Source organism: Microtus pennsylvanicus, chromosome 8 (genome assembly GCF_037038515.1).
Source record: "Microtus pennsylvanicus isolate mMicPen1 chromosome 8, mMicPen1.hap1, whole genome shotgun sequence".
In the NCBI taxonomy this organism is placed as follows: Eukaryota; Metazoa; Chordata; class Mammalia; order Rodentia; family Cricetidae; genus Microtus; species Microtus pennsylvanicus.
This window is the reverse complement of record NC_134586.1, coordinates 24,716,166-24,740,414: the sequence shown is the minus strand read 5'-3', so window position 1 is coordinate 24,740,414 and position 24,249 is coordinate 24,716,166. Positions and strand designations below refer to the sequence as shown.

The 24,249-nt window shown below is 44.3% G+C and overlaps 2 protein-coding genes across 5 annotated transcripts in view; one reads left to right on the top strand and one right to left on the bottom strand.

The window, feature by feature from the left end:
• Positions 1-6,587, top strand: part of Foxj2 (forkhead box J2) — a 29,013-nt gene extending 22,426 nt beyond the window's left edge. For all 3 annotated transcript variants that reach the window (XM_075982854.1, XM_075982853.1, XM_075982855.1), the window contains 3 exons: positions 1,012-1,221; positions 1,947-2,045; positions 3,485-6,587. In XM_075982854.1, coding sequence (XP_075838969.1) covers positions 1,012-1,221; positions 1,947-2,045; positions 3,485-3,573 — 398 coding nt within the window. In that variant the 3' untranslated portion in view covers positions 3,574-6,587. The remainder of the gene's footprint in view (positions 1-1,011; positions 1,222-1,946; positions 2,046-3,484) is intronic.
• A 1,864-nt stretch (positions 6,588-8,451) lies between these two features.
• C3ar1 (complement C3a receptor 1) lies at positions 8,452-19,396 on the bottom strand. Of its 2 annotated transcripts, none has more exons than XM_075982852.1 (2): positions 19,229-19,396; positions 8,452-12,622 (listed from the first exon to the last, which is right to left on the bottom strand). In XM_075982852.1, the coding sequence occupies exon 2, from the start codon at positions 12,612-12,614 to the stop codon at positions 11,175-11,177; it is 1,440 nt and encodes a 479-aa protein (XP_075838967.1). In that variant the 5' UTR covers positions 12,615-12,622; positions 19,229-19,396; the 3' UTR covers positions 8,452-11,174. The 2 variants fall into 2 exon arrangements, with proteins under 2 accessions (XP_075838967.1, XP_075838966.1); XM_075982851.1 differs by having other exon boundaries at positions 19,220-19,395.
• Positions 19,397-24,249: the final 4,853 nt, after the last annotated feature.

The following is a 24,249-nucleotide window of genomic DNA, read 5'->3' as shown; positions in this document are numbered from 1 at the left end:
TTTTTAAAGATTTATTTAGTATGAATACAGTGTTCTGTCTGCATGTACTCCTACACACCAGAAGAGGGCACCAGATCTCTTTATAGATATGAGCCACCATGTGGTTGCTGGGAATTGAACTCAGGTTCTCTGAAAGAGTAGCCAGGTTAAGAATAGCTCTTAACCTCTGAGCCATCTCTCCAGTTCCAAACATTTTTAAAATAATATATTTACATATTTTATATACATTGGTGTTTTGTCTGCATGTATGTCTGTGTAAGAGGGTCAAGTCTTGGAGTTACAGACAGCTGTTAGCTGCCATGTGGATGCTGGGAATTGAACCTGGGTCCTCTGGAAGAGCAGACAGTGTTCTAAATTATTGAGCAATCTCTCCAGCCCCACTTTGAATATTTTTATTTATCAATGAGATGCAAATTAAAATAAGAATTTGGCAAGTAATAAATAGAATGGAAAGTTGAAAAGATGTAAATCATGGCCTCTGGATGGTCACTTTGGGATTCCCCTTTGAGAAAAAAAAGTAGTTTCAAATTTTGCAAGAAGCATCCTTAGCTAGACTGAAGTGAGTAGGATTATTTCTAGTCTTTTTTTATTCTAAAATTGTGAGTACAGAATAAGGTTAATGCAGTCCTAGAGAAAAAAAATTCTCATTAAAAAAAACCTGCCACATTTAATGATACTTGCTGACACACTGCATTTCAATATATACTGACCACACAAGAAAGAAAGAGGTAGAAGTCACTATTAGTACACAGTGTTGGTGGTACAGAGGGGAGGAGCTGCACCAGGGGTGGGGTGGTGGGAGCTTTGGCAGCTCCTCAGGGTTGGCCTGGCTGGTGTTCTCATGGTGGCAGTTCCTCAGGGTTGGCCTGGCTGGTGTTCTCATGGTGGCAGCTCCTCAGGGTTGGCCTGGCTGGTGTTCTCATGGTGGTAGCTCCTCAGGGTTGGCATGGCCGGTGTTCTCATTGTGGTAGCTCCTCAGGGTTGGCATGGCCGGTGTTCTCTTGTTTGCAGAGCTGATGGAGAGTCTACGGCAGGCAGAGCAGAAGAACTGGACCCTCGACCAGCATCACATCGCCAACCTGTGTGACTCGCTCAACCACTTCCTCACCCAGACTGGTCACATGCCCCCACAAGGGGGCTCCCACCGACCACCTGCCCCTGCCCGCATCACTGACTCCTGTGCTCTTACCAGCGGCAAACCGGAGCCATCCATGAACCAAGGTATTATGCAAAGTTGCCAAAGAAGTGGACTGTGAAGGAAATGAAGGGTGAAGGGAAGAGAAAGGAGGAGCCAGTTTGATAGGCAGCGACCAGGCTGAGCCCTGGGACTGGTTTATTGACGGAACATCTGTTGATCAGTCAAGTCCGGCAGGAGGTACTAAGGAACTGCAGAAGCAGCAGACCTGGTTCCTTTTCGTACTGTGGTTTCGGAGATCAAAATTACTTTTTAGAAGGGAGGAAATTTGGCAAAGAAAGTTCTTATTCCAAATTGTCCCAGGAATAATCTTCACCTGACTCACACAGGGGGTTCAAGCCAGTGAAAAGGGATCTGATGATGATGTTTCTGGTTATTCTCAGATCTTTGATATTTCACACTGCCAGGATCCATCCCTTCTCACCCTAAGAACTGAGGATTGGTAGCTTCTGCAGAATGCTTCCTGCTTGCAGGATCCATGAACCAAGGCAGGAAGAGAGACAGAGGCTGATGGGACGAGGGAATGTGGTTTTCGGTTTTTGAGACAGGGTTTCTCTGTGTACACAGTCCTAGCTTAGCTCTTGCAGACCAGGCTGGCCTCGAACTCATAGAGACCCACCTGCCTCTGCCTCCCAAGTGCTGGGATTAAAGGCATGTGCCACCACTGCCCAGCTGGGAATGTGTTTTTTTTTTCTTGCTTTGTTGACTACAATAAGCCCCTAGTCAAATAACTCTTGTTTTGCTTTGGCAGTGAACTCTTATGGGCATCCACAAGCCTCCCATCTCTACCCTGGCCCAGCACCAATGTACCCAATCCCCACCCAGGACACAACAGGATACAGTCGCCCAGGTAAGAGCTGGGGAGCGTTTCATTGACAGACAAGCATGCTCATCGCTCAGTGTTGTTTCCTTCTTCCCGAGCCCTCTTGCTGTTCTGGCTACACCTGCTAGGATGGTTGAGGGGCGTGGTTCCCAAGGCTGAGGGATGAGAAGAGCCACCCTCTAGGGAGGGGTAGTCTTTTTTTTTTCTTTTCTTTTCTTTTTTTTTTTTTTGGAGACAGGGTTTCTCTGTAGCTTTGGAGCCTATCCTAGAACTCACTCTGTAGACCGGGCTGGCCTCGAACTCATAGAGATCCGCCTGCCTCTGCCTCCCAGGTGCTGGGATTAAAGGTGGTGCACCCCCACTGCCCGTCTAAGAAGAAAGACAGTTTATTTAATTAAATTTGATCTGTTTATAGTTCTGGGAGTGGAGCTAGACCTTGCACATATTAGACAGGCTTTACTTCTGAGCTACAGAGCTTGGGATTGCTTTAAAATTGCCTTATGTGGCAAGAGAGATGGCTCAGTGGTCAAGAGCACTAGCTTTTTCTTCCAGAGGACCTGGGTTTGATTCCCAGCGTCCACATGGTTGGTACAGCTTACAGTAGTCTGAAACTCCAGTTCCTGGGGATCTCATACTCTCTTCTGGCTTCTGTTGGCTCTGCATGAATGCGAAACACAGACATACATGCAGGCAAAACACACATACAATAGTATGATTTTTAAAAATTAAAAAGATTGCCTTGTAATCGCAATACTGAAAGGAAGTAAAATTATAAGCGTGAGAGATAGCTCTGAGGGGTGTTCATGTCCCGTTGGGGAGTCAGGACGGGAGACAGGCAAATGGAATGCATGCTTTATGTAAACATTTTACCCACATCTGGATTCCTGTCACCTGACCATTAGTATCAGGGATCAGGGATCTAGCTACCACTTTTTTTTATATTTGTTTTTGGCAGTGTTAGGGTTAAACTTAGGGTCTCTTAGTGTTGTACCACTGACTGAGTTGCTTTCTCAGTGTGGGATTGAACTGTCTTTGGGGCGGGCAGAGTACAGGGAGACACGGGACCACTGCAGACAGCACATACGAGCAGATTGTTTTTAAATGTATTGTGGGCACATTCCTGTTGCCATCTCACGTGGGCACTAGTTCAGTTTTTAGGGTGACGCCTGTTTCTTTGTCCATGCACACTACAAATAGGACTTTCTGTGCTGCTGTTTCATATAATATCACCTTCTTAACAACTTAAGAAGGTGTCAGATAGTCTTCAAAAATAGAGTGTATGACGTGTGCTTTGGTGTGTCTCCTGAGCTGTCGCTGAATTAATAGTCTGTCACAGAAAGAACCGCAGGCTCATGAGTGTGGTGCGTCTGTGTTTCTTCACGGTGTCATTGGGCAGGACACGCCCCATCTAGACGATGGACTTGTGCTCTCCAGTTTCCCTTATGGCCTGTCTTTCTCCTTGACAGCACACCACATGGTTCCTCGGCCACCTGTCCCACCTCCTGGTGCCAGTGAGGAGATCGCCGATGACTTCGACTGGGACTTGATCACTTAATGAATCAGAGTGGACATCAGCCCACGGCCTGGTGGGGAATTCTCACCATGGGGGAAGAACAGTCCCCGCCCATCCTCCCCAAACCTGTATATAGATATATAGCTTCTTCCCATTCTCTCTGTCAGAGAAGCCACCGCAAGATGCTGCCGAAGATAATCCTATTTCCTTCCGCATTCTCTGTTCCCTCCTAGTTCTTTTATTATTATTCTAATTATATTATTATTATTATTGGTTATATGCTGCCCAGTCTACTGCCCCTCACCATGGGCTATGCCCTTCTCTTTCCTATTTGAAATTTTCAAGCTGCAAATCTTGGCCATGGTAGCCGTAGAGAAAGGTTTCAAGTTCTTGTTCACCTTTCTCTGAGAAATGCAATGCCACTTCCACTTCATCTCTAGATTGTGTTCTGTTCCTGTCTGTTTCAGGCTGGCCTGAAGAGGCCTCAGCAAGGGGGGGGGGTCTAAGACACTGTTTGGCAGCCATGACTTTGCAGGTTTTATTCAATGGTGCTAATTGTGTCCTCTGAACTCTTCCTTTATGTACCCAGCCTTTTCTTCTGGTCGTCCTCATTCCCCTTGGAGGGTAGGCTTGGACAGTGGAGTTGAGTAGAAAGCCATGGAGAAGTGATGGGCTGTAAATCAGCATGAAGTTAGGTGTCACTGCCATGTCAAGGGATCTCTGGTTTCCTCCTGCCATGTCAGGGCATCCCTGGTTTCTTTCCGCCATGTCAGGGCATCCCTGGCTTCCTCCTGCCATGTCAGGACATCCCTGGTTTCTTTCCGCCATGTCAGGGCATCCCTGGTTTCTTTCTGCCATGTCAGGGCATCCCTGGTTTCTTTCCGCCATGTCAGGGCATCCCTGGTTTCTTTCCGCCATGTCAGGGCATCCCTGGCTTCCTCCTGCCATGTCAGGACATCCCTGGTTTCTTTCTGCCATGTCAGGGCATCCCTGGTTTCTTTCTGCCATGTCGGGGCATCCCTGGTTTCTTTCTGCCATGTCAGGGCATCCCTGGCTTCCTCCTGCCATGTCAGGACATCCCTGGTTTCTTTCTGCCATGTCAGGGCATCCCTGGTTTCTTTCTGCCATGTCAGGGCATCCCTGGCTTTCTCCTGCCATGTCAGGACATCCCTGGTTTCTTTCTGCCATGTCGGGGCATCCCTGGTTTCTTTCCGCCTTGTCAGGACATCCCTGGCTTTCTCCTGCCTTGTCTAGGTATCCCTGACTTCCTCCTAGATCACGCTCTCAGGTTAGCTTATATGGGAGGGCATGAGGACCACTGTTCATTATAGGTTCAGCATCTTGGGAACACTTTCAACTTAAAGCATTTGACTTTGGAAAATAATTCTTTCTGAGAATTATTACTGCATATGTAAATTATCTTCCATCTTTCCCCCTTCAGCAAATACTATTTTGTCTTCCTATAGCTATTTGTCCAAATAATCCGCCTGTCTTATTTTTGTCTCCCATTTTCTGGGAGCCTCAAATGACAAAAGGAAGCCATCCTCATTCTGGGTTTCCTCATGCCCTGGACGTGCTCCGGAAACCTCTTTCACGCCTGTCTTGGCAGACCCGTATCTCTAATATTGCTGATAGGAGGGAGGGGAGAAAGGAAGTTGGCATAGACGCAGGTCAGGAATGTGTTGTCTGTTTAACAACACAGGGATTGCTTCTCCTGAAATCTCTATCAATGGAGTTGAAGCTTTTGCTTTTGACGGGCAGTGGAAATTATAAGAGAAAAATTAATATAGAGACAGGATCCAGGGAGGGCAGGTCACTCCTAGGCGTAGGATGAGTAATCTCCATTAACAGTAAGTGGCCAGGGCTTACTGCTCAGAGTTCTCAGTGAATGTGTTCATTGGATTTGGCTTAAGAGAGGGAAGACCAAGTTTACTTACATTTTTCTGAAATGGACAAAACGCATAGACTAGACAAGGTCGATCTCTTTGTGGTTTCTGATTTTTGCTCATTTTCTTTTGTTTATCCATGATTTCCAGACAGTGTGCTTTCCATTCTGATTTCCCCTTCGCCAGCCCCTTTCCTTTCTTTAGAAGGGGTTCATGTATGAGATTGTCTCAGTCCGGTGAGGCGAGGTGAAGGGGCAAGCTAGGGCAGTTCACTGAAGAGCACTTTATCTCTTGAAGCCTTCGTAAGGAAAGAAGGGGGATAAGAAAAAGCCAGTGACCTCCAGCACGATGGGAGATTATATTGGGGAGCGTTTGGTAGGGTTGAACTATGATGCAGTGTTTCCCACTGGGGAAGGGAGTGTTTCTCTAATTCTCTAGTGGGTGGCACATGCCTTTTCTCGGTACCCAATTGGGCATCTCCTTGTTCCTTCCATCCAGGTTTATTCTCCGTAGCTTCCTTTTGGTTTTTCCCCAACCTCTTGCCTTTGCAGAACAACACTCCTTTTCTAAAGCTTTCCTGGTCAGATCTCTATGAGGTTGGGAAGGGCAGGCTGAACCACACTCCTAAAGGCCCCTGGCTCCTCCGTGTCCTGAGAACCTGTCTTGTGAAGAGCCCAGTGGGCAGTCAGAGCAGCTGAAGTATGAGCTGGGCCTGGAGATGGCCTGAGGCCTCCTGGGCTTCCAGCTCTCCTCCACCAGGCTCAGGCTTCCAAAATGGCACAGGACAAACTTGATTCCCTTTGAGCCTCAGTTTCCCTCCCCTCCGTGAAGTGGAAAGAAAACTACTTTATTTTGTTGGTCCAGTGTTGCTGGACGTGAAGTTTTGTCATTGTTGTTGTCTTGGGTGATGTGTGCAAAATCGTAGGAGTCACTGCCTATAAGAGGAAGTAAGGGAAAAAGCAGAGGAGGAGGACGGAAGGAGAGATCATTGGGTATTGATCCGCCAATCCTAGGCTTCCTCTCCTCAACTCCCATGTTTCTGGTTTGGTGAGTTCTTTATACCACCCATAATGCTTTGCATTGGTGCAGGCTGGGAAGATGGTGTATAGGCTCACAACTTGATTTTTTTTTTTTGCATGCTTTCTTAATAAAAAAACAAAAAGGAATGTTTCCAGTTTTTATCTTATTGGTAGTTCTAACTTCTTTTCGCCAGGGTAGGAGAGGAGGGCCGTGAGAGGACTTGCCTCCTCCTGCTGGTACCCTGCTACCCTCGTCCATCCTTGCCACCGGGTTGATTATCTGACTGTGACTGTCTGCAGGAGTGGTGGGCAAGAAAGAATGAGACATGATTTCATAGTTGGTCTTTAAAATGCTATTAAGTGTAGTGAAATCTTGTTGGAGGTTGCTGGGTAGAGGAGGCCTGCCGCGCATCGTGCCCCCCACCCCCTTGCGCTCTATGCGCTAGAACCCAGTTCGAGCTTTGGGCAAGGGGCTGGAGGTTGAGGAAACACACACACAGAGACAGACACACGGCCCTCCAATCACTGGTACAAAACCCTCTTTTAATAGCACCATGGAGGCTTAAATACCCTGCAGTCAATGGCCAACAGGTGAAAATTCCATCCTCTGATCCTCTAGGCAAAGCACAGCTTTTAGTAACTTCAATTAGAAGGCTCTAGCAGGGAAGAGCAGCTGAAGGCCAGGACTCAATTGGTCCCACAGAGGCATGTTAGCTTAAAGAGTGGACGCAAAGTCCCCCTAACCAACTATTTGCAGCTGATACCTGCTGAGAAAGGACAAACCACTTTTCTCTAGTGGAGTGCCACTCGGTCTATAAACTCCACTCCAGGGCCGTCCCCATGTCCGGGAGCAGCCAACACAGAACAGACTTCATGTTTCTGTGTGCTTTTTTTGTTGTTTTTGTTTCTCCATGACAAGGTTTCTTTGTGTAGCCCTGGCCATTCTGGAACTCACTCTGTAGACCAGACTGGCCTTAGTCTCCCAGAGATCCACCTGTCTCTGCCTCCCAAGTGGCATTAAAGGTGTGTGCCACCACCTGGTGGTTTTTTTTTTTTTGTCTTATTAATTTTCCTTTTTCAGTCTGAATGTATTCTGTCTGCTTGTATGCCTGCAGGCCAGAAGATGGCGCCAGACCTCATTACAGATGGTTGTGAGCCACCATGTGGTTGCTGGGAATTGAACTCAGGACCTTTGGAAGAGCAGGCAATGCTCTTAACCACCGAGCCATCTCTCCAGCCCCTGTTTTTTGATTTTTGTCTTTTGTTGTTTTTCCTTTTTTTTTTTTTTTGAGAGAAAACATGAAGTTGGGTGGGTAGGGAGGTTGGGGGAAGAGAGAATATGATCAAAATATGTTGTCTATTTTTATGTGTATTATATACTTTTTAAATAGATTCAGGATACTGTACTGTAAGGGAGAGGTTGGGTCCTTGTTTCAGACTTTCTAGGGACGAGAGTATCAAATAGGTAAAGATTCCCTTCAGAGTTGTAAAATCAGAAATGAGAATATCTAATTGTAGAACTTTCTTTAGAGTACAACCCCAAAGTAAGCAGATCTCTCAGGAGAAGTCAGTTATTGCCAGAATTACTTACTATACTTCCAGTCTTCACAATATGCCAAGATTATTCACCCTCTGCCCTTTGCAGTAACCCAGGACCTGACGTCCGGACACTCAGGACCTTAGGGGACTGGAAGCCCGGCCTTGCTGTCACAGCGGTCTGCAGTCACTCACATGAGCTCCATTTGCTGCGTAGTTAGCGGTTGTAGGCCAGGTCAAGTGTCACACCAGTTGTTATGAGCACTCTGCTCTTGCAGAGGACCAGGATTTGGTTCCCGGCACCCACATGATGCTTCACAACCGCCTGTAACTCCAGCTCTAAGGGATAAGACACCTGTTGTAACCTCCGTGGGCACCAGGCCTACAGGTGGTGCACAGACATACATGCAGGCAAAACACTCATACACATAGGATAAAATCTAAAAAGAGAATGAACAGGATCTGTGAGTCCCAGAGCCTTGCGGATAAAAGTGTTTATTCATATGGAATATATAAGCTTACATTAGAAAGGTAAAAGTGCAATCTTCTCCCCTAAATTACCTCGTGACAATAAAAGATTCTTAGTAATTTGAAATGTTTTTGTGTAGTAGTTTATAAAACAGTTGTAACCTAAGACTCTTCCCTCGACAACCGAACAAATGTTTTTACAGGACTAACAACATATGTTCAGTTTCCTGCCTCTAGGTGAACGCATCTATCATAAGTCAGCCTATTTGTGCAAACAAGCTTGAGGTTCAGTGATTTAACACGTGAGTATAGACATAAGAATAGAAATACCAGGCACTGGAGAGATGGCTCCGCGGTCAAGAGCACTGGCTGCTCTTCCAGAGGACCCAGGCTCAACTCCCAGTCCCTACACAGCAGCTCACAACTATCTGTAACTCTAGTTCCAGGGTACCCGACACCCTCATGTAGGCGAAACACCAATGTACATTAAAAAAAAAAAGAATAGAAGATGGTGGGAGTTGCTAATTTTTTATTAAGTTAATTTAAAGGTTTAGTGTAGTGCTATGTATGTATAATAGGTAAGATGTAGAACCTGGTGTCTGTTACCAGATGAGTATATGGTGCAGTGTGTTACGTACACACAATGTGTGTTATACTGCCATAAAGATAAGAAAAACCCTGTTATTTTTAACACAAATGACATTATAAGAAGACGATGAAGTGAACACAGAAGTACTACATAGTCTCATATAGGAGAGCCGAAACTGTCAACCTGAGCAGGCTGGGGTTAGGATGCTTAGTTAGCATGCACAAAGCCCTGGTTTTGATTCCCAGCACCACATAAAGGTGAGATAGTGGTCCATGCCTTTAATCCCTGCATGTGGAGGTGGATAGCATATTTTGCATAGCAATTTTGAGGCCATCTGGGATTCTTGAGACCTTGTCTAAGAAAACTAAGTCAACTAGAAAGGGGAATAGCGATGAGGCAGAGTCTGGGCTGGAGGCGTGAGTACTGTGTGCAGGTACGGGTCAGTCACATGAATCGTCTGTGGAGGGTTAATGTGCGTTAATATAAAAACGGAAAGGACAAGAAAAGCGGTGCTCTTGAAACGTGTTGAAAAGAAAATTGTGTAGTCAGCTGGGGGAGTGTGTGTAACAAGAGACCTGTTGAGTCTGGGGCTAGCCTGGGCTACACAGAGAGACCTTGGCTCAAAAGGCAACAAAACCTAATAATAAAATGTAAAAGAAAAACGGATGGTCATGAACAAACTAAAGTATAATACTCACTAATCAACACTGGGATGTTGGATGAAAATATGAAAACCATTTTATCCTATCTACAAAAATCGGTGGTGTAAGCGCATTGTGACTTAGGCACATCACTGTAAATGTCAGGATAAATAGCTACCATTCTTGCAAAGATGCTCTCTGGAGATAAGAGGGAGAGGCAGGAATTACTGGGCATTGGAGAAAGAGGCCTCTTGTATTCCATCTTTCATCAGTTCCTTTAAAATTGGGAGCATATATTTCTAATACCATGGTCCAGGTAAATACTGAGTTGAAAAGAATGTCACAGAGTGTGTGCCTGGCCCTTTTGGCACGCGAGGTACCTAGACTCGTGTTTCAAACCTTTCTGCGGTGTTGCCGTCAGAGTGCAGGGACCTGGGGGCGAGATGAAGAATGGGAGTTCCGCCTTTCGTGTGCTCCTCCTTCCGTTAGACTTGGCTTTGGAAGGAGGAGAAAAGCATCTGTTTTATTCTACATGGAAGACTAAGAAGTGGGCCAGGCAGGGTGCTGCATACCTCCGTCCCCAGCAGGAGATAGCAGAACCCTGTGTGGAAAACAAAAAGGGACTTCAGGAACTTAAGCAATGGGACATCACCTTTAATCTCTGCACTCGGGGAAGCAGAAGCAGGCAGGTCTTTGAGTTCGAGGCCAGCCTGGTCTACATAGTTCCAGGACAGCCAGGGCCACACAGAGAAACCCTGTCTTGAAAAACAAAACAAAAAAGAAAAGTACAAAACAAAAAGGAAGATAGATGGTTCTATGAACAAGTGGGATGCTCAGGGAAGAGAGCGCTCCAAACCACAGCTTCCAGAACACTGCACGATAGGAAAGTGTTCACGCATACCTGTGTTCCTTTAGGGTAGTCATGGGCACCTGGAATTATCCGAGGATGTTTCGAGTCGCAGACATGTGGTGCTTTTCTACTCTGTCCCAGTCTCTAGCTCATCACTCTTTGCTTTTGTAGGCCTTTTCTTTTTTGTGTCTTATTTTCCCCCCACGAAAACCACCACCACCATCACCGCTATAAAGCTATACAATAAAGGAATATCTTTCACTCAGGACAATAAAAGCAGCTTTTCGTGCAAACTAAAAGATGATTTAGATAATGCTAAAAAAAAAGAGATTAATACTGAAAATAGATGATTAAGTTATCCATCTCACACAACTTAGGGATAGGAGTAGACCAAGCCAAATGATGGTAAAACTTAACGTTAATCAGAAGCAAGAGGGCCTGTTAAAACACTGGTCTGCATGGGCCAGGGATTCTGAGTCAACAAGTCTGGGATGGGGCTTGAAAATTCGCATCTTTAATGTTTCCAAATGATACTGATGTCAATAATCAGAGCCCTCTCTCTGAGAGCCAGCAGACTGTCAGTGTCCTGCTCACCATGTCTTCCTTCATCAGTATTCACCTGGGAGCATCTGCTTAGGTCCCCATCCCACCTCTTCACACTTCTGTACTCAAATTGTTTCTTCTTGAAGAGGCTTTGTCCTGGGTGCAGCTGGTCGAGTGCGTGAGCTCTTCACTAAAGGCCGCCTCCAGAACGCCCTTTATGGACTGTTTTGCTTTCTTCCTAAAGTCCTTCCCCAAAAGGGCATAAAGGAAAGGGTTGAAGCAACTATTGGCATATGCTAAAGCGATGGAAATGTGGTCCCAGGATAACGCGGCTTCCATCAAATGAGTTTCTGGGTCCGCAATCAGCAATAGGACTCCAACAATATGGTACGGAGTCCAGCAGACAAAAAAGACAGTCACCACCACGAGGGCCACCCGCAAGGTTTTGCTCCGAGACTTGGTGAAGTTGGATTTTCGCATTCGGAAGACAATGAGGCTGTAACAAGCCACCATGATGAAAAGGGGCACCAGAAAGCCCACCACCAGCCTTGTGACGTTTATTGCCACCATAGGTATTGGCTTGTGATTGCGGTGTGTGAACTGAGTGGAATAGTCATCCCGGAAATCAGGGTGGTGTACGTCACTGCTAGAAGCAGTAGTGGAAAGCCCTGTATGAGCAGAGAGAAAAGCGTCGGTATTGTGTGTGTCGGTTCTGTGATCTTCCACAGGAAGCCCACTGGGGATGGTGGGTAGGAGCACATGGGGCTGTTTTACACTGTTGTGATCTTGTTCACTAGACAGTCTTGCTGAATCTAGAGGGAATGGATCTTCAGTAGGTTTTTGGAATATTTGTGACTGGAGGGCTGTGACAGCTGTCTGACGGTCATCACTTTTTTGGAAAGAGGAAGGCTCTGATCTGTCGTCCGTTTGTCCTATTAGCTGAGCGGTGACGTTGTCAGTAGTATTGCTTTCTGGTAGATCTTTATACATGTAGTCCCAATAATCAAAATTCTCGTGGGAATCAAAATTATAGGTACATATACTGTGATTGTCTATAGTGAGTAGATCACGGTATATAAATACTGGTACACACATCACAAAGGCCACCGCCCAAACACATCCACAGACCGTGAAGGCTGTTCTCACATTCCGATGATTCTGGCACCAGATTGGCTTGTATACCATCAGACAGCGGTCCAGGCTAATGGCCGTAAGCAGGAAGACACTGGCAAACATGTTGAGGATGATGATAGACGGGATAAGTTTGCATAGGAACAAGCCATAGGGCCAGTAGCCTCGGAGAATCAGGTTAGCCAGGGAGAGGGGCAAGGAAAGGCAGCAGATGAAATCGGCCAGCGTGAGATGGAGAAACCAAACCGTGTTCACCGTCCGCTTCATCTTTAGGCCAGCCACCCAAAGCACCAGCCCGTTGCCTGGTAGCCCCAGTAGACAGGTGAGGCAGAGAATGACCATGGAGAGGATTTGTTCGGCTTTAAGTGGAGGCGGTGCGTGTGGGTCAGTTGAATTGGTGTCAGCAGAGAAAGATTCCATTGTCAAATCTGCAAAAAAAAAGATGAAGAAAATGTTAAAGCTTATAGAAACTTTGTAAAAATAGGTATTCTTAGGAGGCCTTATGTGGTGAGACACCCCCCTCAATGCCAGAGGCTCTCAGTAGTCTGGTTTGCAATCCTTCACCAAAAATAGACACTCAACAGCATTCTCTGATAGGCGATTTCAAATCTATGATATTGAATTAAATGTGTATCAAAAAGATAACTTAACTTCATTTGGAAGTTCACATCAGCTAAAATCCCCCCCCCCCTTTGTTATTTGTTGTTTTTAACCCAGTGCTGCAATTCAAGCCTAGGGCCTGCACACTCTGGGCAACGAGCTCTCCTGAGCTACAGTTTCACCCCTTGACTTCCTGGCACACGATCCATGTTGCCCAAACTGACTGACTTCCCCAACTGACCGTACCGTAAACTGACTTGAACCCGTGGTCCTCCTGCCTCTGATTTGCTGGTATGACAGGAATCGCTACCAAGCTTTGCCGTGAAGTGTTCTGTTCCTTATTTCCACAGCTGTGGAGGCCCAAAACTGTGAGGCTATTTCCACCTTGTCTGAAGGTCAGAGAGTTTGAAGTTGCTCAATTGTTAACAGCAATCAGGGTACATCCTGAGTCAGGATGTGGCTACTTGGTTCTCTTGCCGTAAGATGGCCCGTACAGCTAGATCCACTCCGTGCTGACCCATTGTCAGGAAATTCAAGCACACTTCTGCCCCTTCTTTTGAAACAGGAGGTTTGACCTTGGGAGTGGCTGCCTTCAGGTTACTTGGTCTAGTTTGGGTTCACTGCCTAAATAACAGAATGCTAATGACTTGATATCTCAAAGTATTGAAGCAAGTAACGGTTCTCGCTTGTATCACTTTAAAGCAGGTCTTTGTCTTCTTCCCCCTGTGGTATTGGGGTACAGAAGTGTATGGAAAATTAAACTTGGGGATTTTCAGTATTCACTGGAACTCCCTCCCGGTACTATTCTATGGTTTTTCTGTTTTATTATTTTCACACACGTCTTCGTATTCTTTACTAATATTTCTCAATCCCCACACCCCTACCCTGGCAAGAGGTGATTTTGTTGAGACTGGTCCCCGACACACAGCTTCTTTCTTCACTCAGTGCATAGTGATATTTCATTTGTATTTTAATAAATAAAACTTGCCTGAAGACCAGAATACAAAACAGCCACACTAGTCAGCCATACAGCCAGGCAGTGGTGACACACACCTCTAACCCCAACAGCCACACTAGGCAGCCATAGAAACCGAGCCGTGGTGGTGCATGCCTTTAATCCCAGCACTAGAGAGGAATATAAGTCAGGATGAGACAGGAACAAGCTCTCTTTCAGTCTGAAGAGTTCATAGAGGTAAGGGCTCTCTAGTGGCTTGGCTGCTTTGCTCTTCTGATCTTCAGGTTGAACCCCAACATCTGTCTCTAGGTTTTTATTATTATTCTTTTAGGTTTTTCGAGACAGGGTTTCTCTGTGGCTTTGGAGCCTGTCCTGGAACTAGCTCTGTAGACCAGGCTGGTCTTGAACTCACAGAGATCCACCTGCCTCTGCCTTCTGAGTGCTGGGATTAAAGGCGTGCGCTACCATCGCCCAGTGTCCACTACTAAAACGGAACAGATGTTTAAATGAGCAAATAAACAAAAATGTCTAGGTGGACTCTCTCTAATGTGAAGTCACCAAAGAACTTTAGAAAACTTCACTACACTGACAGCAGCGTGTAAAAGTTAAACTTTGCATATTGGGGACTGGAGAGGTGGCTTAGAGGTTAAGAGCACTGCCTGCTCTTCCAAAGGTCATGAGTTCAATTCCCAACAACCACATGGTGGCTGACAACCATTATAATGAGATCTGGTACCCTCTTCTGGCATGCAGGCATACATACAGGCAGAACACTGTATACATAATAAATAAACCTAAAAAAAACCTTTGCATATTGTCATTTCATTTATTTAGTGTGTGTGTGTGTGTGTGTATATACCATGTGTGTGTGTGTGTGTGCCATGTGTGTGCATGGAGGTCAGAGAACAACTTTGGGGCTCAGTTCTAGCATACTCCACATAGCTTATACTCAAGCTTCTTTATATCTGTCTTTTTCATGCATATATAAATTTTAAAATCAAGGGGCTAGAGAGAGATGGGCCAGTGGTTAAGAGTACTGTCTGCTCTTCGAGAGGTCCGAAGTTCAATTCCCAGCAACCACATGGTGGCTCACAACAATCTGTAATGAGATCTGGTGTCCTCTTCTGGCCCCCAGGCATACATGTAGACAGAACACTGTATACATCATAAATAAATCTTTAAAATTATTTTTTCAAAACAAAATTTGATAAAATTCAATTATATCATGCATATTTAAAAACCAATGTTGATGAAATACACATATAGCATGAAATTTACTATCTTAATTAACTACTTCAAATATGCAAGTCACCAGTAGCTTAGTTTCTTTGCAACTAATTTCCAGGATGTTTTCATTTAATAAAAAACAATTCTCTACTCATTAAACAACTTTTGACAGGCATGGTAGTTCACACCTTTAGTCCCAGCACTCAGGAGGCAGAGGCCAGTGGATCTCTGTGGGTTTGAGGTCAGCCTAGTCTACATAATGAATTCCAGGACAGCCAGGGCTACATAGAGAGACCCTGTCTTTAGATAGATAGATAGATAGATAGATAGATAGATAGATAGATAGATAGATAGATAACAAAACAAAACAAACAAAAAATCCTCTCAGTTCTGGCAAACACCACACTTTGCTGCTATGAACTTGATTATATACTTAATTTAAGTGAAGTCATATGCTACCTGCTTTCCTTCCTTCCTTTCCTGTGTGTGTGTGTGTGTGTGAACCAGAGGGTCTTAGTCAATAACCTAGGCTTGCCTTGAACTAACAGCAATCCTGCCTAAACCTCTCAGGTAGTGGAATTACAGGCAAGCGCTAAAACGCTCAGCTCAGTCTTTTGCTTTTTATGTCCTTTCGCTTGTGATAACGTCCTCCAAGTATGAGATATGTCAGGATTTTTGTTTAAAGGCCAAAGGTGCCTCTTGGTGAATGCCTAGATTCTCAGTCACAAGGCATAAGTCTCACCACCAGTTCAAAGCCAGTGTGGGCTACATAGTAAGAACCTGTCTCAAAACAAAACAATGAATTTGATGTTCCAGTGTGCATGTGTAGCGTATTTGTCTAATAGACATTTGGATTGCTTCTACCTCGAGGGCATCTAAACACTATAGCTGTTTTTCTCTGCTTTCTATTGCTGTAATAAAACACTGACCAAAAGCAACTTGGAGAGGAAAGGATTGATTTCTTATATATTCAAGGTCAGAGTCCAGTGAGGGAAGGCAAGGGGCCTGGAGGCAGAGACTGAAGCAGGAACGCGGAGGAACACTGTTTACTGCTTGCTTCTCACAGCGGTTCACCTTGTTTTCTTATGTGTCCCAGGACCGTCTATCTGGCCAGTGAGGACAGTGGGCTAGACCCTCCCACATCAGCGACAATCAATAAAATGTCCCACAGAGTTGTCTGTGGGTCAATCTGATGGAGGCATTTCTCAACTGAGGTTCCTCTTTCCAGATTACACTAGCTTGTGTCAGGTTGAAAGAAAGCTACCCAGGACAGCAGCCACGGATGTAACACAGTACTTTCTAGACTTACTATTTCAGTGAAGTCCCCACACCACACAGGAAGATGTAATTTAAGGAACATCAAGTTTTTATCTAATTATTTTCCAACTTACTCCCTAAATATATATTTTTTAAACTTTTCATGTTTTTAATTATTTATTTCATCCTATTGTGTGTGTGTGTGTGTGTGTGTGTGTGTGTATGGTTGTGTGAACTTATGTACCCCACATGCATGCAGAATTTTATGGAGCAGAACAGGGTGTCGGATACCCTGGAACTGGAGGTACAGACAGTAGTAGCTGTCATGTGGGTGCTGGGAACTGAACCCGGGTCCTCTGGAAGAGCAGCTAGTGCTCTTAACCCCTGAGCCATCTCTCCAGACCCTAACTATCTTTCATAAGTGGTTTCTCCACAATGATCTAAGCTGTAACCATACCACCCATTAGGGCATTGATTCTGGAACTCACTCTGTAGACCCTAGCTGGCCTTGAACTCACAGAGATCTGCCTGTCTCTGTCTCCAAAGTGCTGGGATTAAAGGCCTGTGCCATCACCGCCCGGCCAGGGTGTTAGTTCGTAACTTTAACACAGCTTCTCTTTTAAGGCTGATGGCTTGTTTGGGGTTTATTTTTCTCAATGATCATTCTCGTTTGTTTGTTTGAGACAGGGTTTCTCTGTAGAGCAGTCCTGGCTGTCCTGGAACTCACTCTGTAGACCAGGCTGGCTTCAAACTCAAGGATCTCCCTGCTTCTGCCTCCTGAGAGCTGGGATTAAAGGCATAGCCACAATGCCTGGCTTGAAAGATCATTCTTAACTGTCTTCTTCAGAGTTTGGGTTTATTTTGTTTTCTGTTCCTATTGCTCTGCTAAGATTGCATGGAGAACTCAAACCCGAACCAGTTTTTCTATCTTGCGCAATGCAGTTCTTATCTGTCTCTCCTCCTGGTCTGTGACGCCCTCCCGGTCAACGCCATTTCATTTTCCTAAATGGAGGCTAGTGATTTCTGTTTAGAATCATATCCCTTGTGTGGCTTTTTCCTTTCTCTACACTGCATTTCCAACTGTTAAAATACTTACTCCTCAAGACTAAACTCTATGCATTCTATCTGAAATATTCTTTTATAATCTCTTGAAGATTCTCCAGTCTCTTCCTTGCCTGGATGAGTGTGTGGTTGGATCTTTTCTGATATGCTCTATGAGGTGGAATATTTTATCTTGTGTTGTAATCCTTATCGTGACCCTAGACTGTGTGATGGTCATGATAAGACCTATCTATAAATGCCTGTTCGTCTGATTGTATAGCCCAGGCTGGCCTCCAGCTGGGGAACTTCTGCTTCAATCTACCAGGCGTTGGACTCCCAAGGCATGTACCACCATGACTGGGAGGACACTTGCTTTCCAGGTTTCAACTTGTTCGCTTTCAATTGCATTTAAAATTTTAGTTCTGAGCCTTTTCATTTTTTACCCAGACCGCTTTCTTAATTCCTATGTTATCTCTTCTAATTTCTGTTTGTTTCTAAGTTTCCAATTATTGCTGGATGTAATAGCACTTTACTTTTTTTTTTTTTTAGCGGAAGTCCAGATATTTGGAAATTGTTCTGCTGAGCTTGACAAAGTTTGCCACAGAGTCTTACCCGATAAGCAGAAGTTAAAATAATGAGTCAACAAAATAAAAAAAGGAGAAATGATTCCCATCTTCCTATCTGTCTTTTTCTACGCAGATCCCCAAATCCTTCTAGCCCCTGATGTGAATGGCAAGACTGCTGATCTTTGTCCCGTCCCAACGTTAATGCACAGATTCATAAGATACTGAGAGAAAAAAGTCAGAGATTGCTAGGAACAAACGAGCACACAGAAATCATCCCTCTTCACTTTGCAGTTTTTGATGCTGAAACTCAGGGGACTGTGTGGCCCTCACAGGGTCACAACAGGAAAGGTCACAGGTGCTTCATCCAATAACTACAGGCCAATGTTCTTTTTACTGCAAGGATCACGTTGCCGCTGAGAAACCGTGGTCTTGATAAGAAAGTGGGCGGTGCTCTTAAAAGGACAGGAGTTGAAAACTGCAAGGTCCCCATATGAGAGAAACTGAGCTCTATGCTGTGAGCTATCGTTTAAATAGCACAAGTTATCTGCTTTGAAAGTGGATGCAAGTCAGGCCTTAAAAAGTCATCACTGCAAAATCACAGTTCACAGTTACCCAAACCCCTCCCCAAACAAAAACACCCTCTATATTTAAGATTATTAGTTATTTTTTTTAAGATTTTTAGTATTGAGTTAGCCAGTAGTAATTATAAAGATATCTAAAATCCTGAGCCTAAAATTTACCTGAGATGAGTAAAGAGAAGCAGATTCCCAAATCAATTACTAATTATAGGATGATAGAGCCAGCAGCGCCAGGGAAGGGCTCAAAGAACTGAAGGGAAATTTAGCGAGAGAGACAGAACGGGAATCCTCATACAGGTATATTCATATGCATATCCATATACATGATGTGTGGACCTGTGAACAGTGGGTGGAGAAACAAGATTAATGGGAACAGAGTCAGAGGCCAGAAGAAACAGTCATTTTATGGAAGGGAGTGAATGACAAATATTCATTAATTTTGGAGTGAAAATCTTAAAAGCAAAGACAAGCAGAATGAATAGGATTTAGTAAAAGAAAGTAGACATGGGGATAAGACAGGAGAAATGAAAGCTAGGGCAAGAGTCGGGTATGATGGTCCACATCTTTAATCTCAGCACTCAGGAGGCAGAGACAGGATCGACATCTCCGTGAGTTTAAGGCTAGCCTTGTCTGGGTAGTGAGTTTCAGATCAGCCAAGACTACACGGTTAAGACTCCCTAAAAATACAAATCTTAGGACAAGAATAGAAGGAAACAGAAGATAATGAACTTGGAACCACGGTACATAAGTAGCATAGCAGGCTGAACAAAGCCCAAGGCTTTGTCATCTAGGTTTTCTTACCAAACACACCGAGATGGAATCCGAGGGCTCCAGTACTGATCTGCCGGTCACCAACAAATCCTGTCTGGTCCCCACACTTGGCTGAAATGAAGTCATGAAGTACATCGGGCCAGTGGTAAAGGGAACTCAGGAACAGATAGACTGCTATCTATCTGACTTCGCAGGAAGGGCTGTGAGTCACGTCTTAAACGGTTCAGATAAGAAAAGCAGAAGAACAGAAGCGGGGAGTGGACTGCAGACGGTCTCAGCAGGAGCCTGGCATCCTAGCTTCTCAATGCTGAAGCTGGAGGCGAGAAATTTCCAGGCAGGCCTGCCTGGGCTACGAAGTGAGGTGTTTTTATTTATTTTTATTTTTTTCCTTTTAAATTTGTTTTATTTTATTCTTGTGTATGTGTGTGCCACATGTATATGGGTGCTCACAGAAGCCAGAAGAGGACACTAGATCCCGTGGAACTGGAGCATCATGTGGATGCTGGGAACTGAGGGTCCTCAGTCCAGAGTAAAAAGTGTTTTTAATCTCTGAGCCATTTCTCCAGTCCCACAGAGTGAGGGGTTTAAAAGATTTATTTATTTGTTTTATGGGTAAGAGTTTTCTCTTCGTGTGTGTGTGTGTGTGTGTGTGTGTGTGTGTGTATACACACGCGCGTGTGAGTACACTCGTACACACACACACACACCTGTAATATGAACAGACTTTGCATACAAGTAGAAATAAAATGGAATGCAATGGGCGTGGATATGTTCATGGGGGTGGGGCAATCTGGGAAAAGTGAGACATAAACAAGCCCTAAATGATTACAGGGCTCGAGTGCACAGGCAGGTGACAGGTGCTGAGTACGGAGAAGCTGTGCCGGAGGCAGGGGTAAGGGAGACCTCAGCCGGCTCCGGTGGTCTAGCCTGCAGGCACCAGGTTGTTTTCACCAGGTGACAGCAGAGTCCCAAGAGCATTCCTGCTGCAAAGAATCCTTTCCCATCCATCCGGCATGGCCGCCCACATCTGAAAAGCAGGCACTTGGGGTGCTGAGGCAGGAGGATCACACGTTCCAGACAGCACGAGCTACAAAGGGAGATACCTACTCAGCCAGGCAGACGAAGATGTCCCCTTATCATTCTTGTATATGCGACCGAAGCCGATTTTGGTTCTCTATATGGAGCGATGTAGAATGTATTTCAATACATATGCTCTACTGTGACAAAAACTCCAGTCAGCACTGATCGACTCATCCACAGAACAGCTTTGCTCCATTCCTTGTTTGCCAGCAAATAATCTGGGATGACTGAATCAGAAAATCTTAAAAAAAAAAAAAAAGCGAGAGTTGTATAATATCCTTTAAGTTATTTCTATTGTTTTTTATATATGTGAAATAGTATGGACATATAAAAAAATTGAGATAATACTAAAATATGAAGAAAAAGGATGAAAATATGAAGTATTTTTATTTCCTACTTTGCTTCTAGAATAGCCACTTTTAATAGGTTAGTGTTCATATTGTTTTTTATATACTTGAAATAGTATGGACATATAAAAGTAAATTGAGATAATACTAAAATACGAAGAAAAAGATTGAAAATATGGAAGATTTTTATTTCCTACTTTGCTTCTAGAATAGCCACTTTTAGTAGGTTAGTGTCCAATTCTTCTTGATGTTTTTCTGAAATGCAGCATATGTATAATAAATTATATATGTGGATATATGTTACGGGAGGTCCTCCCACTCCTCCAGCCTATCGCCGCTGAGATACCAGCCCCTTGGGGTGTGGTCTCTCTCCCTTTAAAAAAGCGGCCACTTCCCTCTCCTCGCTCTCTTCACTTCCTGCTCCGCCGGTGACTTGACTTCCTTCCTGGTTACGCAGAGGGCTGACAGTGATCTGTAAGTTTTTTCCCCTTTAAATAAATACCACCCTATTAATCATAATTCCAAACTGGTGTGGCATTGTTTGTGACTTACGCCTTCATTTGGCGCCCAACGTTTGGTTTTAGAACCTCTCCCGGCTCGCAGCCGCGAGTTCGGCTTGGCGGCCGGAAGTTCGGCTTGGCGGCCGCAAGTTCGGCTTGGCGGGCGCTTGTTCGGCTTGGCGGGAGCCCTTGCTTCCTCAGCTGTTGCCTGTGGATTTAAACTCCACAGGCCAGCGTAGTCTCTGCCCGCGTGATTTGCTCTTTTCTGAGTCGTTTTCAAATCTCCCTTGCAAGCACAGCTCTTAAGTGGCGCGAACCAGAGCACGCGGTTGCTGAAAGCTGCAACCCCTCAGGGTGACTCTGTCACGTGGAGGCATAAGTAGCTTCCAGATTGCTCTTCTCTACCCCTGGATTCTAGGTTTCTGGTTCCATCTCTGGAATTGATTTAATTACATTTACTTTGTTGAGCAACTTACATTTTCCAGTTTTTAACAAATACTAGGCGGACTCTGAAACAGGACCGTGTTTTCATCGAGACTTGACAACAGCGCCACCTGCTGGATAATAGGTAATATGGCAGTTCTCGTTTCCAACGCGAATTTTACTGTTCTGGTTACCAATACAATGGGTTATATCATGCAAGGTTTATATGACTATGGGGATAACTTAATTTACTGGTTACTAGGTTTCAGTATTCTTTTGAATATTCTATCATTTAGGAAGATCATGGCACTCCTAAGAACCATACAATCTTTACTAGAAACTCATGCAGGTCAGGAGATTCAGGATTCAAAAGAGACAATAATAAAGACAATAATAAGAAGACTTGAAATGATTGAAGAAATGATTGGAGCTGGTGAACAGAGTAATAAGGCACAAGGACAGGATACAATGCCAACACCAGCTATTAGAACTGGCTTACCAAAGGTTTTAGCAGCATACCCTATACTTAATTCTGACAAAGCGTCAACTTCTAAAGGCTCAAAGGGAGTCAGAGAAGCTAGATGGACGCCAATAGCAATGAATGATCTAAAAGAAATTAAGCAAGCTATTGTTAATTTTGGCTTGCACTCTGCATACGTAAAGGAAATGATAAGGACTTGGGCTTCTAATGCTAGAGCTACCCCCCATGATTTCCATCAGTTAGTGTCTGCAGTTTTAGATAATGGACCTTCCTTGATGTTTGGAATTTATTTTAGAGAAGAATCCAAACATATGGAACAGCAAGGAAGAGCAAAAGGTATTGAGGTTTCCCAAGATCAAATTCTTGGTGCAGGAGAATATGCTGATCCACAGGTCCAAGCTCTTTATGATGATGAAGTACTGTGTCTATGTCACCAAGCAGCTTTAAATGCTTGGAATAGGATACAAGATCCAGCAAAAAGGGTTGAATCATATACCAGAATTAGGCAGGGACAGAGAGAACCCTTTATTGACTTTTTGCAAAGATTAATTAAGGCTCTGGACATAGGGGTAACAGACCCAGAAGCTAGACGAATACTTCTTGAATCTCTAGCTTTTGAGAATGCAAACATAGAATGCAAAAAGATAATTGGGCCTTTAAAGTCTAGATCAGCACCTATGGATGAATGGATTCAGCATACGATGAATGTTGAGACGTTTAGCTATAACGATGAATCTTGGGTAGGAGAAGCGATTTCCACAGCAATGAGGAGACATCAAACTGCCAGGTGTTTTAATTGTGGTAAATTAGGACATCTGAAAAGGGATTGCAGGCACAGAATTTCTAGGAATATTATCTCCTCTGGGAATGACAAAGATAGGAGACCTAGGCCTTCAGGTATATGTAGGAGATGCGGTAAAGGCCGACATTGGTCCAATGAATGCAGGTCAACAACAGACAAACAAGGCAACCCGATACCGTCGGGAAACTCCTTGAGGGGCCTCTCGCAGGCCCCCAAGCCAACAGTGGCCCAGTCATTCCCAGTCACAGTGGAGAACGTGCCTCACCAAGAAAATTAAAAGCTCCAATTTCTGCTGTAAAAAGTAATACTGGTCTAAATGATGAAATCCATGTGGAGAATGAGTCAAAAAACCCAGTTGGACAGAGTAAACGTATATTTTGGCAGACTTCTATTAATGATCAAAGACCAAAGCTAAGAGTCTGTATAAATGGCACTTTTATTGAAGGCTTATTAGACACAGGTGCGGATGTAAGTATCATTACCCCAGAATCTTGGCATCCGAATTGGCCTCTTCAAGAGGTAGATGTTCAGTTCCTGGGAATTGGAACCCTATCTCGTGTAAAACAAAGCACAAGATGGGTTGAATGCATAGGGCCCGAAGGGCAAATAGGAAGACTAAGGCCATATATAGCCAATATTGCCATAAATTTATGGGGCCGTGACCTGCTACAGCAATGGAATACCCAGATTAACATTCCTGTAGTTCCAGGAACTCATAATTCTGGGAAGTATATGATGAGGTATTATGGAAAAAGGTCACTAGCCATTCAGGCTGTACAAGAACATACAGCAAATACCAAACCTTTAGAGGTACCAACAGCCCTACCTTTAAAATGGCTAACTGAGAAGCCAATATGGATCAAACAGTGGCCTCTAGCTGAAGATAAACTACAGGCATTGGAACAGCTGGTGCAGGAGCAACTAGATGCTCACCACATTGAAGAATCAACCAGCCCTTGGAATTCTCCTGTGTTTGTTGTAAAAAAGAAATCTGGTAAATGGAGAATGGTGACAGATCTAAGAGCTGTCAACAAAGTAATTCAACCTATGGGCTCACTACAATCTGGAATTCCTTTGCCTTCTCTGTTACCAAAAGGATGGCCTCTTATAGTTATTGATTTGAAAGATTGTTTTTTCACTATACCGTTACAAGAAAAGGATAGAGAAAAATTTGCCTTCACAGTGCCTACTTATAATAATTCTCAGCCCAATAGGAGATATCAATGGACTGTCCTCCCACAGGGTATGCTCAATAGTCCTACACTGTGCCAATATTTTGTAAGTAAGCCATTGGAAATAATTCGTAAACAATTCCCCAAGTCCATTATTTATCATTACATGGATGACATCTTGTTATCTGATTCAAATAAAGATACTTTAGAAACGATGTTTGAAGAAGTAAAGAAAGTCTTGCCTAGGTGGGGATT